The 17,514-nt window shown below is 49.3% G+C and overlaps 1 protein-coding gene across 11 annotated transcripts in view; it reads right to left on the reverse strand.

Annotated features, from left to right (window-relative positions):
• Nucleotides 1–17,514, reverse strand: part of LOC115932779 (sortilin-related receptor-like) — a 308,035-nt gene that overhangs the window by 178,561 nt on the left and 111,960 nt on the right. For 8 of the 11 annotated variants that reach the window (XM_055365626.2, XM_055365612.2, XM_063699573.1 and 5 more), the window contains 5 exons: nucleotides 15,393–15,468; nucleotides 12,333–12,459; nucleotides 8,267–8,443; nucleotides 5,075–5,242; nucleotides 1,521–1,704 (listed from right to left, as the gene is read on the reverse strand). In XM_055365626.2, coding sequence (XP_055221601.2) covers nucleotides 1,521–1,704; nucleotides 5,075–5,242; nucleotides 8,267–8,443; nucleotides 12,333–12,459; nucleotides 15,393–15,468 — 732 coding nt within the window. Of the gene's footprint in view, nucleotides 1–1,520; nucleotides 1,705–5,074; nucleotides 5,243–8,266; nucleotides 8,444–12,332; nucleotides 12,460–15,392; nucleotides 15,469–17,514 lie in introns of those variants that run through there. The other 3 variants (XM_063699574.1, XM_055365623.2, XM_055365622.2) reach the window with 3 other exon arrangements.

Below are 17,514 nucleotides of genomic sequence, written 5' to 3' on the forward strand. Positions count from 1 at the left end.
ATAATTTTTGTATTTTTAGTAGAGACAGGGTTTCATCAGGTTGGCCAGACTGGTCTCGAACTCCTGACCTCAGGTGATCCACCTGTGTCAGCCTCCCACAGTGCTGGGATTACAGGCGTGAGCCACTGCGCCCAGCCTACGTGTGTGAATTACATCTCAAAAAAGCACTTATTAGAGACCACTGGGATCTCTGCAGAGAAGAAGCTCCCACTCCCACCCCAGGCAAAGGATGAGAAACTCAGAGACCAACTTGAGAACCAACCCTGCCAGCAGCTGCTGCGTATCCTGGGGCTGGTCACTTTGCCTCTCTGACACTCAGTGGCTTCCCAGGTCAGTTAGACCAAAACCCACCTGGAAGGCCCTGCAGGACAATCACTGTGCTGACCTCTTCTCCTGCCCCCCACGTCCTGGCACACCATGGTCTGGCCACACCACCCTTTTTGTTTTGTAAACAAATTGAGCTCATGCTGGTCCTGAGGCCTTTGCACTGGCTGTTCCCTCTGCCCACAACACTGTTCCCAGATCTTCTCCCTGCTGGCTCCTTCCCATGCCAATGCAACCTCCCCAGAGAGGGTTTCCCTATCCCCTGCCTGAGTTGCCACAATGACACCCATCACTCCTCAGCCCATGGCATTGTCTTTTTTGTTTCCCCTCCAAAGCACTTAATAGCATCTGAATTTTTTTTTTTTTTTTTTTTTTTTTTTGTAGAGTTGGGGTTTCAGTGTGTTGGCCAGGCTGGTCTTGAACTCCTCCTGGCCTCAAGGGATCCACCCACCACGACCTCCCAAAGTGCTGGGATTACAGACGTGAGCCACTGTGCCTGGCAAATTTTTTGTATTTTTTGTAGAGATGAGGTTTCGCCATGCTACCGAGGATGATCTCAAACTCCCGAGCTGGAGCGATCCTCCCACCTCAGCCTCTCTATGTGTTGGGATTACAAGTGTTGGGAACTACCACGTCTGGCCCTGCTGAACTGCTTTATGAGGGAGGAAAGTGAAGCTCAGATGGGTCTGAAGGGCAGGCCTGAGGTCACATAGCTGGGGAGATGAGCGGCCGGGGATTGAACCCAGACGTCACCAACCCGAGCCTGCCAGCTTAACTCTGTGCTTCACCTCACGACCCTCACATCTCTTGTGTCACGTACGTCCTCAGTTTCTCTCAGCCCCGAGAGCCAGGACTTTAATTACCATCGTTCCCATTTTTGCCATAAGGACCCTGAAACTCATCAGGTCCAAGGTCATGTTCCAGGAAGGCGCTAGACCCTGCCCTGAGGTCAGCTGAGCTGAAGCCTGGTGCTCCCGTCCCCTGGCCATAAAGCACCGAGACTCTCTCCCAATTCAGCGCTGCAGGGACTAAGGTGGTTTTCCACATTGCTTCTTTAGGGGGCTCCATCCAGCTCCCACCCTCATGCCCTGATGAGCCGCCTTCCCCAAGTGGCTGGTGGCAACCTCAAAGAGGCCAATGTGGCCCTTCAAGTTGCCAGACACCCTGAGCAGGTGGAACCCTGGGGCTGCCCCTACCGTTCTCCTCTGCGTCCTGCTCCTGCTCTGTGCTGGCATAGGTACGCAGGAACTCCGCGAAGGCGCCGTCTCGGGCCAGCAGCTCCTGGTAGGAGCCCATCTCAGAGATCTTGCCGCCACTCATGACGATGATGACGTCCACCTGCGGCAAGTAGCTCATGCTCTGCGTGACCAAGATCCGCGTCTGTGGGCAAAGAGGACACCCGGCCATGTCAGTGCACATGTGTGAGACTGCCTAGCTTGGCAGAGTGAAGACTAAAGGAGGAATGAGCCAACGAACACCTGGCGGGCAAAACTCAGGTCTGAGGGTGGGACATGCACCTGCGATAACAGCATCCAGGAGCAGCTGAACCTGTGCACACGGTCCTGTAACATGCATGTGCAAAGGGCCTGCCACGCCTCAGGTGCTGAGCTAAAAGCTGGGGAAGGGCCGCAGGAGAAACGAACACTAGTAGAATAGTGCTTGCTGAACGGCGAAAACGCAGCAAAAAGGGGAACGGGTGTACCAAGTGTGCGGGTTTTGCAATTTTAACAAAGGTAATGGGGAAGGTTATTTTTTAACAAAAACCTGAATGACAAGAGGTAGGGAGGGAACCATACAAGTGTGTAAAGGAATAAAAGGATGGTGCCACAGCGAAACAGTTTGTATGCAATGGCTTTTTTTTTTTTTTTTTTGAGACAGAGTTTCACTTTGTTGTCCAGGCTGGAGTGCAGTGGCACGGTCTCGGCTCACTGCAACCTCCGCCTCCCGGGTTCAAGCAATTCCCGTGCCTCAGCCTCCCTCCGCGTAGCTGGGATTACATACGCCCGCCACCACACCTGGCTGATTTTTTTTTTGTTGTATTCTAGTAGAGATGGCGTTTCACCACGTTGCCCAGGCTGGTCTCAAACTCCTGACCTCCGGCAATCTGCCTATCTCGGCCTCCCAAAGTTTTAGGATTACAGGTGTGAGCCGCTGCGCCCAGCCCAATGGCTTAATTTTTTTCTTTTTTCTTTTTTTTGAGATAGGGTCTCGCTCTGTCGCCCAGGCTGGAGTGCAGTGCTGCGACCTCAGCTCACCGCAACCTATGCTTCCTGGGTTCAAGCGATTCTCCTGCCTCAGCCTCCCAAGTAGCTGGGACTACAGATACATGCCACCATGCCCAGATAATTTTTGTATTTTTTGTCAAGACAGGGGTCTCATCATGTTGTCCAGGCTCATCTTGAACTCCTGAACTGAAGCGATCCATTCGCCCTTGGCTTACAAAAGTGCTGGGACTACAGGCATGCGCTACCGTGCCCAGCTCTGGCTTAATTTTTTTCTAAAACAACTCCCGCTGTCAGCCACCCCCAAAACCACTACAAAATATGCACATGCATACATTTTATCTGCAAATCTGAAAGTTTGGGAAGACATTCATCAAACTATTAATAGAAGTCAGCATATGTTTCCTTAAACAGCTAACGGTCAATCTTTTCAGCTTTATGGATCTTACAGTTGCCATGGCACCAACTCAGCCCTGCCGAGGTGAAGTAACTGTAGATGATGCTTTAAAGAACAGGACACGTGCGGTGGCTCACACCTGTAATCCCAGCACTTTGGGAGGCCAAAACGGGAGGATTCCTTGAGGCCAAGAGTTTGAAACCAGCCTGGGAAACATAGTGAGACCTGTCTCCACAAAATAAAAATAACAATAAATTAGCCAGGCATGGTGCTGCATGCCTGTGGTCCCAGGAGCTACTCAGAAGGCAGGAGGATTGATTCAGCCGAAGAGCTGGAGGCTACCATGCCATGACTGTGGCACTGCACTCCAGCCTGGACAACAGAGGAAAACCCTGTCTCCAGAAAAAAAAGAAAAAAAAAATACATTGGCCATGTTCCAATAAAGTTTTATTTATGGACACTGATATCTAAATTTAATACGATTTTCAAATGTCATAAAATATTCTTCCTGTTTAGATTTCTTCTATTTAAAAACACACACATCATTCTTAGCTCAAGAGCCATATAAAAAGCAGGCAGTGGGCCAGATTTGCTAACCCTTGCTCTCTAAGAGAAGAATTAAAGATTAGGGATGCAGGATGAAGAGGGACTATTTTATTTATTTTATTGATATATATTTTCTGAGATGGAGTCTCGCTCTGTTACCCAGGCTAGAGTGCAGTGGCGCAATCTCAGATCACTGCAACCTCCACGTCCCGGGTTCAAGACATTCTCCAGCCTCAGCTTCCCGAGTAGCTGGGATTACAGCCATGCACCACCACACTCGGCTGATTTTTGTATTTTTAGTAGAGATGGGGTTTCACCATGTTGGCCAGGCTGGTCTCGAACTCCTGACATCAGGTGATCCACTGGTTTAGGCCTCCAAAAGTGTTGGGATTACTCACTGTGCCCAGCTTTAATTACTTTACATACATGCACACACACACACTCACACACACACACACACACACACATTATAAGAATATATCCATATTCTTGTACTTTTCAATTTTGTTACTATGGGCATGTATTACTTAGTAATTTTCAAAAATGTTTTGTACTATTTTAAAATATGTTTACACAGAATGTTAGTGGTATGTACGGGAACGATTACAAGAGGTCATGTAGCACGATGTTTCCTGTATATATACGTGTAACAAGATAACCCTATTTAAAAAGTTTACACACAGAGCAAAAAGACTTGAAAAAAATACAAAACCTCTAACCAGTGGAATGTGTGTAACTGCTTCCATTTTTCTTTTTCATGTTTTTCTTAATCTATATGCCCCCGATGGGGATGTGTTAGTTTTAAAATCAGGGGAAACAGCTGGTTGTGGTGGCTCACGCCTGTAATCCCAGCACTGCAAGAAACCCAGGCGGGCAGATCACTTGAGGTCAGGAGTTCTAGACCAGCCTGACCAACATGGTGAAACCTCGACTCTACTAAAAATACAAAAAGTTAGCCAGGCGTGGTGGTGGGCACCTGAAATCCCAGCTACTTGGGAGGCCAAAGCAGGAGAAGTGCTTGAACCCGGGAGGCGGAGGTTGCAGTGAACTGAGATCATGCCACTGCACTCCAGCCTGGGCAACAATAGCGAAACTCCACCTCAAAAAAATAAAATCAGGAGGAGAAAAAAAAGAGCCAGTGTGTACCCATTACCACAACTGCCCTATAAAAAGAACACAGGAACTATTTCCTATCATGTTAAGGTGTTGTGGCAATTTTCCGACCCCTCTACCCACAGACACCTCTGCAAGTAAGAAAACGCAGCCTGCTAGGTCACAGGCAACGTCTTGGGGTGGGATTCCCCGCTAAGAAGCCAGCCCTGTGACTTAATCAGGAAGAGAGGCCTCCCTTGGCCATGCAGAGGCAATGAGGTTAACTCTGCACGGAGGACTTACCCCTATAAAGACAAGTACAAGACGGCTGTCTTAGGAAGGCTTCCAAGACAAGCATGAGAAATGTGTTCTTTAAAGTCCAATTAAAAACAAAGAAAGCCAGAGAAAGTAAAGGACTCCTAAAGGGGACACGTTCTGACTTAACCAAAGGGCGAGACGGCCCAACACCAAGCCCCGCCCCGCCAGCAGGCACCTTGTTTTTCAGCATCCCCTTGGGGCCAATCACATTTTCAAAGATGTGTTTTCCCACATGGGCATCCACTGCTGAGAGGGGATCATCGAAGAGGTAAATGTCAGCGTTGGAGTACACGGCCCGGGCCAGGCTCACGCGCTGCTTCTGGCCCCCAGACAGGTTCACGCCCTGGGGAGAGACATACACAGGAGTGGGTTTCCTGGGAAATCTTGAGACTCACGATACGTAGAAGCAGGCCGAGTGTGGTGTGATCCCAGAACTTTGGGAGGCCAAGGTGGAAGGACTGCTTGAGGCCAGGGGTTTGAGACCAGCCTGAGCAATATAGGGAGACCCTGTCTCTACAAAAAAAAAAAAAAAAAAGAAAAAAGAAAAGAAAAAATTAGCCAAGCCTGCTGATGTGCGCCTGTAGTTCCAGCTATTCAGGAGGCTGAGTGGGAAGATGGCTGGAGCCCAGGAGTTCGAGGCTGCAACGAGCTATGGCTGGGCCACTGCACTCCAGCCTGGGCGACAGAATGAGACCCTGTCTCTTTAAACAAGAAAGAAAGAAAGGCATAGAGCCTGCTCAGGACACAGCAGGTCCCGGGTGAAGGCCCTGCAGAGCTGCACCCACCTCCTCTTCTTTAAGTTTGATGCTGAAGGCATGAGGTCACGCCTGCACAAACCTGGAGCCAGGCCCCAGCTCCACCACCACCAAGGATGGGATCACAGGCACAGGGTTTAGCCCCACCTGTCAACTGGGCAAAAGAGAAAACCTGAGTCTCCCGTGAGGTGCTGAGCAGGGGACCTGGCGCACAGCGAGTGCTCAGCGAAGGGTGGCTGACGGCACCAAATCATGTTGACCAGTGGGAAGGCCCTGATCCCTTAGTCTCATGGAAGGCGCTGGTGGACGTGGTCATATTATTGTTACTGCTGCTGTTGGTGACAGCTGCCGTGTTTGCCAGCTTACTCTGGATCTGTCACTGTCCGGCAAAGCCACATACAGGTGAAGCAAGGCTCCGGCCTGGGGACGCTGAAATCCAGCCCACATCCCAGTCACCAGGAGGAAGGACAATGCATGGACCAGCAGCAGTGCCAGCTCCCAAAATGACAGATAAGCCAACGTCGTTTCCCTATTTGGCTGGAAATCACAGGTTACTGCCCGGCCCCTCCTGAGATGCCTGCCCTGACTCCTATGCACTGAGGTGGGGTCCTGGCAGCCGCGTGCCTTCTTTCTGTTTTTGGAGACAGAATCTCACTCTGTCGCCCAGGCAGGAGTGCAGTGGCACAATCTCGGCTCACTGTAATCTCCGCTTCCCAGGTTCAAGCAATCCTCTCACCTCAGCCCCCTAAGTGGCTGGGACCACAGGTGCACGGCACCATGCCTGGCAACTTTTTGTATTTTTAGTAGAGGTGGGTTTTCACCATGTTGCCCAGGTTGGTCTTGAACTCCTGACCTCAGGCAATCCTCCCACCTTGGTCTCCCGAAGTGCTGGGATTATAGGCGTGAGCTACCGCACCCGCCCAATAACTCATTTTTTATTACCAAGGAGCTGCAGACTTATCTCAATTTTTAAACATCATTCACCACGTAAGAAAGCCGACAGAGCCCCTGGCTTGTAACTAAAAACAGAAATGGGCCAGTGCTTTGCACTCTTGATCTTCCAAGAGGGGACACACCAGACGACCACCATGGGGTGCCAGAGCAAAGTGGCCAGGCAAGCAGCAGGGGAGGCACCCCAGGCCTGGAAGGCTCAGACCAAGGTGTGGAGGTGGGCAGGGGCTGGGGGTTGCTGTGAAGCAGCAGGAAAACCTGGGGGATGGAGCACAGCAGGAGGGAGGGTCTGCAGTGGTGAGAGGCAGAGAATGGCCCTTTTAGAGATGACAAAATGAGCAGGTAACAACATGGACACAGGAACCATGCTCTCTGCAGCTCTATGGCTGTGTGGCCTCAGGTAAGTCACTTGGCCTCTCTGTGCCTCCTTTTCCTCAATGATTACCTAGGTATAACAACAAATTCCACCCATGGGCTTGCTGTGAGGAAGAATTACGTGTAAAATGTTTAGCATAGTTCCCAACATACAGAAAATACTCAAGTTATGGGCCAGGCGAGGTGGTTAACATCTGTAATCCCAGCATTGTGAGAGGCAGAGGCGGGCAGATCACCTGAGGCCAGGAGTTCAAGATCAGCATGGCCAACACAGCGAAATCCCATCTCTACTAAAAATACAGAAATTAGCCGTGCATGGTGGCAGGGGCCTGTAGTCCCAGCTATTCAAGAGGCTGAGGGAGGAGAATCACTTGAACTCAGGAGGCAGAGGTTGCAATGAGCCAAGAGTGTGCCACTACACTCTAGCCTGGGCGACAGAGAGAGACTCCATTTCAAAAAAAAAAGAACTTTGAGAGGCTGAGGCCAGCCGATCACTTGAGGTCAGGAGTTAGACACCAACCTGGCCAACATGGTGAAACCCTGCCTCGACTAAAAATACAAAAATTAGCCAAGTGTGGTGATATGCACCTGTAATTCCAGCCCCTCAGGAAGCTGAGGCAGGAGAATCACCTGAACCCGGGAGGCAGAGGTTGCAGTGAGCTGAGATCGTGCCACTGCACTCCAGCCTGGGCAAGAGAGCGAGACTCCATCTCAAAAATAAATAAATAAATAAAAAGAAAGAAAGAAAGAGAAAATGCTCAGTAAGTGTTAGCTATTGTGCTATTTTCAGTATTATGACTATCTTGACAGGGACTGTGAACATCTGAATCATCGACTCCCCTCCTCCCAACAGCATGCCCTCTGTCATGTGACTCTGCAGTCATGTGACCACAAAGGTAGAATGTACTTCCTTCTTGGTCCCTTGCCTTTGAGCTTGGCCAAGTGACTTGCTTTGTGAGTAGAAGGGACAGTGTACTTTAAGGGACATTGCATGCTTTTTGGGGGGCCTATCTTGGGCCTCTGCTGCCACCATGAGAAGAGCCCCCCTTTGGAAAGCTGTGGACCCCTCACCCCGGTCCCCAGCAAAAGCTCTGTAAGGGAGACCTGAGCCACACCCACAGCCTGGACCCAAGTTCAGCTGGCCTGCAGAGTGCAGCAGAGCCGCCCAGCTGAGCCCTGCCGGGTCAGCTGATAGCAGCAGACTCACAGACCACTGAGATTGTGAGAGCATTTGTTACACAGCAACAGCTGACTGATTCAGGGGCCAACATCCAACCTATACTGACCTTCTCGCCAATCTCTGTCCGATCCTCGCTGGGCAGGATTTCCAGGTCTGGGAGGAGGGCACAGGCCTGTATCACGGACCTGTAATATGGTTCCTCCAGCTGACATCCAAAAAGGATGTTTTCTCGGAGAGAATCATTCTGAATCCAGGCCTGCTGTGGCACATAGGCCACGGAGCCCTAAGTTGCAAATGGAGAACGAGGTGAGACAGACACACAGACAGATCTGATCAACGAGACAACAGCTGGCCCACCCGCCTGCTAGGAGGGCCTCACTTCGCAAGTCATTTTCATCACAACTATTGCTTTGGCAAGAGGGAAACTGACTCACAAAGGACAACAGATGCCAGGGCTGGGATCAGAACCCACAGCAGGTGAATCACTGACTCCAATATCAGGAGTCAAAGAGTTGATATCCTCGTTGATAAGATTACAGTTATTTACTTAGTAGCTAGCTATTAACTCAATGCCTACAGCGGTGATCAAAACCCCTGCTTCCAAAGAGTGGAAGTCCCTCACGTGACGGAAAACTACTTGATTACAGTTACGGTGGACGCGAAGATAAAAAGATATATGACACTTTTTAAGAGTCTAACTTGACTAGGCGCGGTGGCTCATGCCTGTAATCCCAGCACTTTGGGAGGCCGAGGCAGGCAGACTGCTTGAGGTCAGGAGTTCAAAGCCACCCTGGGCAACATAGAGAAATCCCATCTCTAAAAAAAATAGAAAAATTAGCCAGGCATGGCACTGTGCATCTGTAGTCCCAGCTACTTGGGAGGCTGAGGTGGGAGGATCACCTGGGCCCAGGAAATGGAGGTACCACGAGCTGAGATTGCACCGTGCCACTGCACTCCAGCCTGGACCACAGAGCAAGATCCTGTCTCAAAAAAATTAAAAGACTGACCTAGTTTGGGACATCCGGGAAGGATCTTTGAGGAAATATCCTTGCTAAAAATTGAAGCAAAGACTCCTATATCAAAGCATCCATTTCAAAGGCTTATTTTTATTTCCATATGTCAGGTATCACAAACAGCATGAGAATAAAGGCTAGAGTAAGGATATTTGTTTCGTGTATTTTGCTAATGAAAATGCTGAGGTAGTTAATTCTCTATATATTTACTATGTTTGTAGAAACAAAATCTTGCCATGTTGCTAAGCCTGGTCTCAAACTCCTGGCCTCAAGCAATCCTCTTGCCTTGGCCTCCTGAAGTGCTGGGATTATAGGCATGAGCCATCACGCTCAGCTCAAACATATGTTTAGACAAGAACCAAAAAGTGAAGAATGAGTCACTTTCATGAGGAGAAGAGGGAAGAGCATTCAAGTCCGAGGGAACAGCACATGCGAAGGCCTGGAAGTGAAAAGTACTTGGCACATTCAAGGAACGGAAAGGCCAGTGTGACAGGAACATCGATCAACCCTGTGAGGGAACAACTGGCAGAAAACACACCAGGGACAGCAAGGGGGCCTATAGGTGGTGGGGAGCATGGGCTTTATCAGAAGGGCAAGGGGAACCCCTGAAGATTTTTTTTTTGACACAAAGCCTTGCTGTCGCTCAGGCTGGAATACCGTGGCAAGATCTCAGCTCACTGCAATCTCTGCCTCCGGGCTCAAGGGATTCTCCTTCCTCAGCCTCCTGAGTAGCTGGGACTAAAGGCGCACACCACCAGGCCCACTGATTTTTGTATTTTTAGTAGAGACGGGGTTTCGCTATGCTGATCAGGCTGGTCTCAAACTCCTGACCTCAGGTGATCAACCTGCCTCAGCCTCCCAAGTGCTGGGATTACAGATGTGAGCCACCGCGCCCAGCCAGAAGATTCTTGAATAAGGGAATTCTAGAGAGGGCAAAGCTGACAGCAGGTCCCGGGTACCCTCATTCTTACTCTAAATTCTCAAATAATTAACCTGCTGACTTGAATATCCTAACTTTTAAAAAGCCAAAATGTCAACAGTGGTGCCTTACCATAGAACCCACAGAAAATTCAGACATAATATACACAAACCACACCGACTAAAACATTTGGGAAAAGATAAATATTTTATATACATTTCTAGCACTCCCCTTACCTAGGCAAAACAACCAATAATAAATAATCATCTGGCCTGAAATGCTAATAGTGCCAGGATAGCAGAAAGCTGGGGTTAAGGAAACAGAAAGCAATGTGGATCCCATCCGGATTTGGAATTTTCTTCCATTAATCTAGCTCTCATGGTTCATTCCTCTTATTTTATGGCAGGAACTTGAAAGTAATGATAAAACATTTCTTAAAACAACAGTTAAAGGTCATTAATTTGGACCCAATCACAATGTATACTTTCTAAAGGCATTGTATAATCAAAGAAAGGGTTTTGCTCTGAAATAAAAACAATGTCATAAACTAGACCAGGAGCAGTGGCTCACGCCTGTAATCCCAGCACTTTGGGAAGCCGAGATGGGGAGATCACCTGAGGTTAGGAGTTCTAGACTACCCAGGTCAACATGGTAAAATCCCGTCTTTACTGAAAATACAAAAATTAGCTGGGTGCAGTAATGGCAGGTGCCTATAATCCCAGCTACTCAAGAGGCTGAGACAGGAGAATCGGTTGAACCCAGGAGGCAGAGGTTGCAGTGAGTCAAGATCACACGACTGCACTCCAGCCTGGGCAACAAAAAAAACTCTGTCTCAAAAAAACCCACAACAACAAACAACGTCATAAACTTGACATTCCCAAAGGCAGATTCCAAGAGACAAATGTGCAGTTGCACAGACACTAAAGAGGTGCGGACAAGTACACCTGGGACACAAAAGGTTAAACAGTTAATAGATTTTTTCTCCTTGCAGGACTTGTCAGAGCCTTTAATTTGCTAATGTTTACTGTAAGTCTCCAAGAGGGAGGGGGCTGGAGTATGCATTATTTCCCACGCTTGTTTGAGCCTGGGGTTCTTTATCGCCCAAATGTCCTGCAAGATGAGCTGCCTGCAGACCACACTCCTGGAAATGCTGGTAGCAAAACTTCCAGGGACGTATTGTTACACTAGGAAAAGGCCTTCATGGGGAGTGAACTAAATGCAAACAAAGGCTGTTGATTTCCAGTGGGGATTATTTGTAAAGGAGCCTCTTAAGCTCACTCCTGGGGAATTTCAACTTACTTCAAAGTACACTGTGTATTTAAAAGCAGTAAAACTGCAGTCTTCTTTTAGCTCCATATTAAGAATTCAACACTAAAAATTTAAACTGTTCCCTTTAAAAAATGTTCTAAGAAAATATTCTAACCGCATAAACATTTTTGTTTTGTTACATTTATAAGAATAGATACTCAGAGATCCATAAAGATAAAGAACAATCCAAAAAGACCCAAACAGACCAAGAGACACTCAGTGACAGGCAGAGACGCAAGGGAAGGAGACACAGGCTGCGTACCAGGGAGTCTTCATGTGTCTACTAAGTATTTATTAAGTGGCCAAATGCGGTGACTCACACCTGTAATCCCAGCACTTTGGGAGACAGAGGTGTGCAGATCACTTGAGGTCAGGAGTTTGAGACCAGCCTGGCCAACATGGTAAAACACCGTCTCTACTAAAAAAATATAAAAATTAGCTGGGCATGGTGGCGCATGCCTGTAATCCTAGCTATTCGGGAGGCTGAGGGAGAATCGCTTGGACCCAGCAGGCAGAGGCTGCAGTGAGCCGAGATCACGCCACTTCACTCCAGCCTGCGGGACAGAGCCTGACCCTGTCTCAAAAAAAAAAAAATAATGATAATGATAATAATAATAATAAAATAACAGCTTAATAAGGAGGTAACAAAATAAATATTTATTAAGTGCCTACTATATACTGGGCACTATTTTAAGTGCTGGGAGACAGATGGAAATAAATGATACCAAAATCCTGCCTTCTAGGACAGCACGGAACAGAACAGAAAGAACAAGAGAGAAAGAGACAGTGGAAAGATACAGGAGGAGGAGGAAAAGAGACGTTGCTGCTTTCACTTCTGGCACAGGGACAGTCAAAAGAAACACCAGCATTTCTGAGCTTTTCCTCAGACCACCAGCTTCCCCACTGCCCCTCCCCGCTGGTCCTCATCCTACCTTGATAGCCACGTGCCCCTCCACTTTGTCCATCTCAGCCAAGAGGGCTGAGAGCAGGGACGACTTTCCGCAGCCCACCTGGCCCACCACGGCCACCAAAGCACCTTCGGGGATGGAGAAGGTGATGCTGAAACGACACAACACACCTGACTCAGCCACGCTGAATGAGGCCTGCCGGGCTAATGCCCATGGCCACCGAGCCTCAATTTACCCCAAGTAGATAAAGAGAAAGACAGACAAAAGGCAAGACTGTACTAAACACTGAAGGCCTCAACATTCCTTCCATTTCTACTGCTGAGTTCAGTTCAGTGACCTGTCTCAGGGGGCCTCCAGGTGGGAGGTAGGTGACAGGTGTCCCTTAGAGAAGAGAGGCACGGAGTAACCTGAGGGATCCTGTCACAGTGGGCTTCTGGAACAGTTTTTGCCCCTCAGAGAGGCAGGAACTTCACTGGGGGCATGATGCAAGGTCTGAAAGGAGAGGACACCTCAAGACAAACTGGGGCCAGGCACGGTAGCTCATGCCAGTGCTGGTAATCCCAGCACTCTGGGAGGCCAACACAGGCGGATCACGAGGTCAGGAGCTCGAGACCAGCCTGGCCAACATGGTGAAACCCCGTTTCTACTGAAAATATAAAAATTAGCCAGGCACGGTGGCAGGGCCTGTGGTCCCAGCTACTCAGGAGGCTGAGGCACAAGAATCACTTGAACCCAAGACGCAGAGGTTACAGTGAGCTGAGATCGTGCCACTGAACTCCGGTCTGGGCAAGAGCGTGAGACTCTGTCTCAGGAAATAAATAAACCAAAAAACTCTGACAGAAAAGCAGGCGTGTCCCACACACAGAAACATGGGGAGAGCCGGAGAAAGGTGTAAAGGGGTGAAGGCACAGGGTGTAACCAGGGATGCGATGGCACTGAGGTAGGTAGTGGCCAGACCTGGGAGCACCTTGAAATATGCCCTGGAAGGACGCTGTGCTACGACACCTGAACTCTGCCAGCCGGGAGCCACCAAAGGGTTGAAAAGGGAAACGCGTATGAATAAATCTGAGTTGAATTTCAGGAAGATGTCTCTATTGAAATCATCCTTTAACGAACAGCAGAAAGCAAAATAAAATAAGCTCAGCATTCTCCCAGCAAGACCGGCTGTCAATGGGGCAGGTCAACCCCAGGCCACTCCCACTGCTGACGGCACCTCCAGAGCAGGGTTTCCATCCTCCCAGGGAAGGGAGGGCACATCCAAACCTTTGCTGGACTCACTTATATGGAATGTGCTTTTATTTTTTATTTACCTGTATTTAGTTACTTAAGTATTTTTTTTTTTTTTTTTGAGACAAGAGTCTCACTCTGTGGCCCAGGCTGGAGTACAGTGGCTCAATCTTGGCTCACTGAAAACTGTGCCTCCCAGGTTCAAATGATTCTTGTGCCTCAGCCTCCCAAGTAGCTGGGATTACAGGCGAGCGCCACCACATCCAGCTAACTTTTGTGTTTTTAGTACAGATGGGGTTTCCCCACGTTGGCCAGGCTGGTCTCGAACTGCTGACCTCCAGTGATCTGCCCGCCTCAGCCTCCCACAGTGCTGGGATTACAGGCATGCACCACCATGCCCAGCTAATTTTTTTATTTTTAGTAGTGACAGGGTTTCACCATGTTGGCCAGGCTGGTCTCAGACTTCGGACTTCAGGTGATGTGCCCACCTTGGCCTCCCAAAGTGCTGGGATTCTGTGCTTTTTAACTGCCACCTTTCTGATTTCAGAGTATTAGTGGAAATGCTGATAGTCGTTGCTGTCACTGATTGTTTCATTCTTATGACACTGCTGCGTGGTGACACTCATCAGGCTTTTTGTTCCTGTGCTGGGAGGGGAAAGGATTATGGGGCCTGAGTGGGCAGGAAGCCCAGTGAGACAGTACCTGCCACTGTCCACGTGAGACTGAAATATTCTTACAGAGGCTGATGAGAGAAAAGGGTTAGAGAAAGGTTCTGGGGTCTCATGGGGGGAAGGTAACTGAACAGGAAAACCACTGGGTCAGGAAAGGGACACAGATACAGATTAGTTGTGCAGCTCAACAAGACAGAACAGCTACAATTGAAGCAGGCAGGATTTAAGTTAGACATAAGGAAGAACTTCCTAAGCATGCAGTACCCCCATGAATTTTCAAGGCAGGCTTCCTACAGATTCTTTTCTCTGGAGAGTTTCTCTCCTTCATGATAAAATACAGCAGTGATTTGGCTACCCAGGCATGAGCTAAACCTCTAAAAGGGTCCCATCACCCTTGTGTTTTGCGGATTCCTTAAGGGGGCCTAAAAAGCTGTTGATCAAGGCCTCTGGTCAGAAAAAAATGAGAGGTGCTTGACAAGTTGCCTGGGGATAAGGTCAATTTCCTAGACTTCATGTGCTTTGGAAAGGTAAGGACTGTAGGGTGTGGGGTGCCAGATAGAAAGCTGGCAAGAAAGGGTGAGCTGGGCAGCTGAGGGGCACTGGAGTTCAGCAGCATCACAGCCTCTGACTGAGACTGGCCAATCAGCACACTCAGTGTCTGAAGGCATAGCGATTGCCTCACAGAGGGCACAGGACCCAATCTGTGTCAATAAGAAGCAGGGAGTTCTCCTAACAGTGGGATACACAGTGGGAGCTGTTGGGACCATTTACCATCACAAGTGGAGAGGATGCATGAGGATAAAGCAGACCAGGAGAAAGTGAAACAAAGAAAATATGAAGAAAGTTCCGATGGCAGAGTCCCTGGATCACACCGCACCTGAAAGTAGAACCTCCTCCCAGTTATGCGAGCCAAGAATCTCCTGTATTGTCTAAGTCTAGCTGTCCAAGGCTGCTGTAACTTACAATCACAGGGAACCCTCTGTGCTAGGCATCTGTGTCTGCTTCTCACGACAGCCTAAGCAGGTGTATCTGCACCCACTGTCCAGATGGGTAAGCTAAGTCTTAGAAAGGCAAAGTGAGTTGTTCAAGGTCACAGAGAGGGAACACGGTGGGAATTCGAATCCACGTTTGACAAAAGCCCTGTGGCTCTCTCCACGCCATCACGTGTGTCCACGTCCCGGCTTACCCATTCAGTGTGGGTGGGTCGCTCCTGGCCCAGGTGAATGTGGCATTCCTCACGGTGATGCTGTTCGTGCCCCCGCCTACGAAGCACAGAGACATGTCAGGCACAGGCTGAGCTGTGGGACTCCACATCAACAGAACGCTCTCTTTCTCTGCTTGAGTGGTTCAACCCCAGACGCTTGGCACGAATGGCGCTAGGCATTATTATCTGGTGGCATCAGCCACGGGTTCTGAAAGAAGAAACTCAACCTGCAGTTTTGGAGGCAGCCCCAGACCCAGAAAGCAGAAGGAAACTTCAAGAAGCTTTGTCCTTGTAAGATGGGGTTGCGCCATCTGGACGATCATCTCGGGAGATCACTGCAGAGGCGGGGGCCGCATGACAATTACTCAATGCTCTCGATGCCCTGGCCCTTCTCAGGCAGGTTCGGGGCAGCTCCAGCTGGGAGGGCCGAGCAGTGGCCAAGGTCAGTGGGAAACAGCTGGCGTCCACATGCAAACCTCTCTCCACTGGGGTGGCCAGCATCAGACCGCTGGGCCCTCCTTGAGGTTCAAAGGGAGGTCGTTCACCCTTCTCCCCACGTCCTCTATCTGTCTTCCTCCCCCAGCCACACCACCCTACACACAGCACATCACAGCAGGTGGATCTTTCTAAAACATCCATCACGATAAACTCAAAAAGAGAGGATACGGAACAGGAAATGTGGTATGAGGGCACAGGGAAGGGGAGAGTGTTGGAGACAAGACACATGTTAACTGATTCCATGTTTCTGTCTTCTTCTGAGACAGGATCTGGCTTCTGCACCGAGGCTAGAGCGCAGTGGTGCGATCTCGGCTCACTGCAACCTCCATCTCCCAGGCGCAGGCGATTCTCCCACTTCAGCCTCCTGAGCAACTGGGACTACAGGATGTGCACCATCACACCCAGCTAATTTTTTTTTGTATTTTTTGTAGAGATGGGGTCTTGACATGTTGCTCAGCCTGGTCTCGAACTCTTGGCCTCAAGTGATCTGCTTGCCTCGGCCTTCCAAAGTGCCGGGATTACAGGCATGAGACACCATGCCCGGCCAGCTCCACACTTCTAAAGCTCCTAGCACCTCTGTCTTCTTTTACTCTTCTTCCTGTTATTTTCCTTTTACTTCATGTCTCTCACTTAAAACAAAAGCAGGCCAGTCGCAGGGGCTCATGCCTGTAATCCCAACACTTTGGGAGACCGAGGCGGGCAGATCACCTGATGTCAGGAGTTCGAGACCAGCCTGGCCAACATGGTGAAACCCCGTATCTACTAAAAATACAAACATTAGCCAGGTGTGGTAGCGCATGCCTGTAGTCCCAGCTACTTGGGAGTCTGAGACAGGAGAACCGCTTGAAACCAAGGCAGAGGTCGCAGAGAGCCAAGATCGTGCCACTGCACTCCAGCCTGGGCAACAGAGTGAAACTCTGTCTCAAAAAAAAAAAGAAAACGAAAAAGAAAAAACAGAAAAGCAGCTCTCTGAATTATGAGCCACCTTAAGACCATCTAGAGATAATACAGGAGTATTTTTTGTTTAAGTTGTCAAATGAAGAAATAACTTCCTCCATGCACCAAAAAAACAAAAAACCTACAGAGAGAGGAAGGTGCTGGTTAACCTAGATTAACTTTCTCCCTCAGCTCTTCTAAAAGAGTGGACATGGAATGAGGAAACTGGGAGTTGCTATTTAAGCAATTTAAGAAAAGCCACTGGAGAGAGAGAGGTTGCAGAGAACGGTTAGCTTGGGAGCTGGGAGCAGCCAAGGGGGCCCCCACTGGCTAGAGCGTGCTAAACATTCCAGGAAGTCCAACCACCTAGGAGGCCACTATTAGGGCAGGAAGGAGGGGCTGGGGTGCGGGCGGCACCCGGGGGCCTAGGGGTTTCCTGATGCTTGCATTGAGCTGTGAACAACTTCAGTAGCAAGAAACCACCCCCCGCCCACCGCCGGCCACCTCAAATTTCAGACTGTGTTTAGCAGACAAATTTGACCCCAGAGTAGATGGAATCATTGCCTTATGATGTGAGGGGATGTGGGACACTGGGACAGCAGAAACCAGATGACCACAGCCCAGGGGTGTTGGGAGGAAGAGTTCAGCATCCACTTGGGCCACAGTTCTC

This window comes from Gorilla gorilla, chromosome 18, assembly GCF_029281585.2.
Source record: "Gorilla gorilla gorilla isolate KB3781 chromosome 18, NHGRI_mGorGor1-v2.1_pri, whole genome shotgun sequence".
In the NCBI taxonomy this organism is placed as follows: domain Eukaryota; kingdom Metazoa; phylum Chordata; class Mammalia; order Primates; family Hominidae; genus Gorilla; species Gorilla gorilla.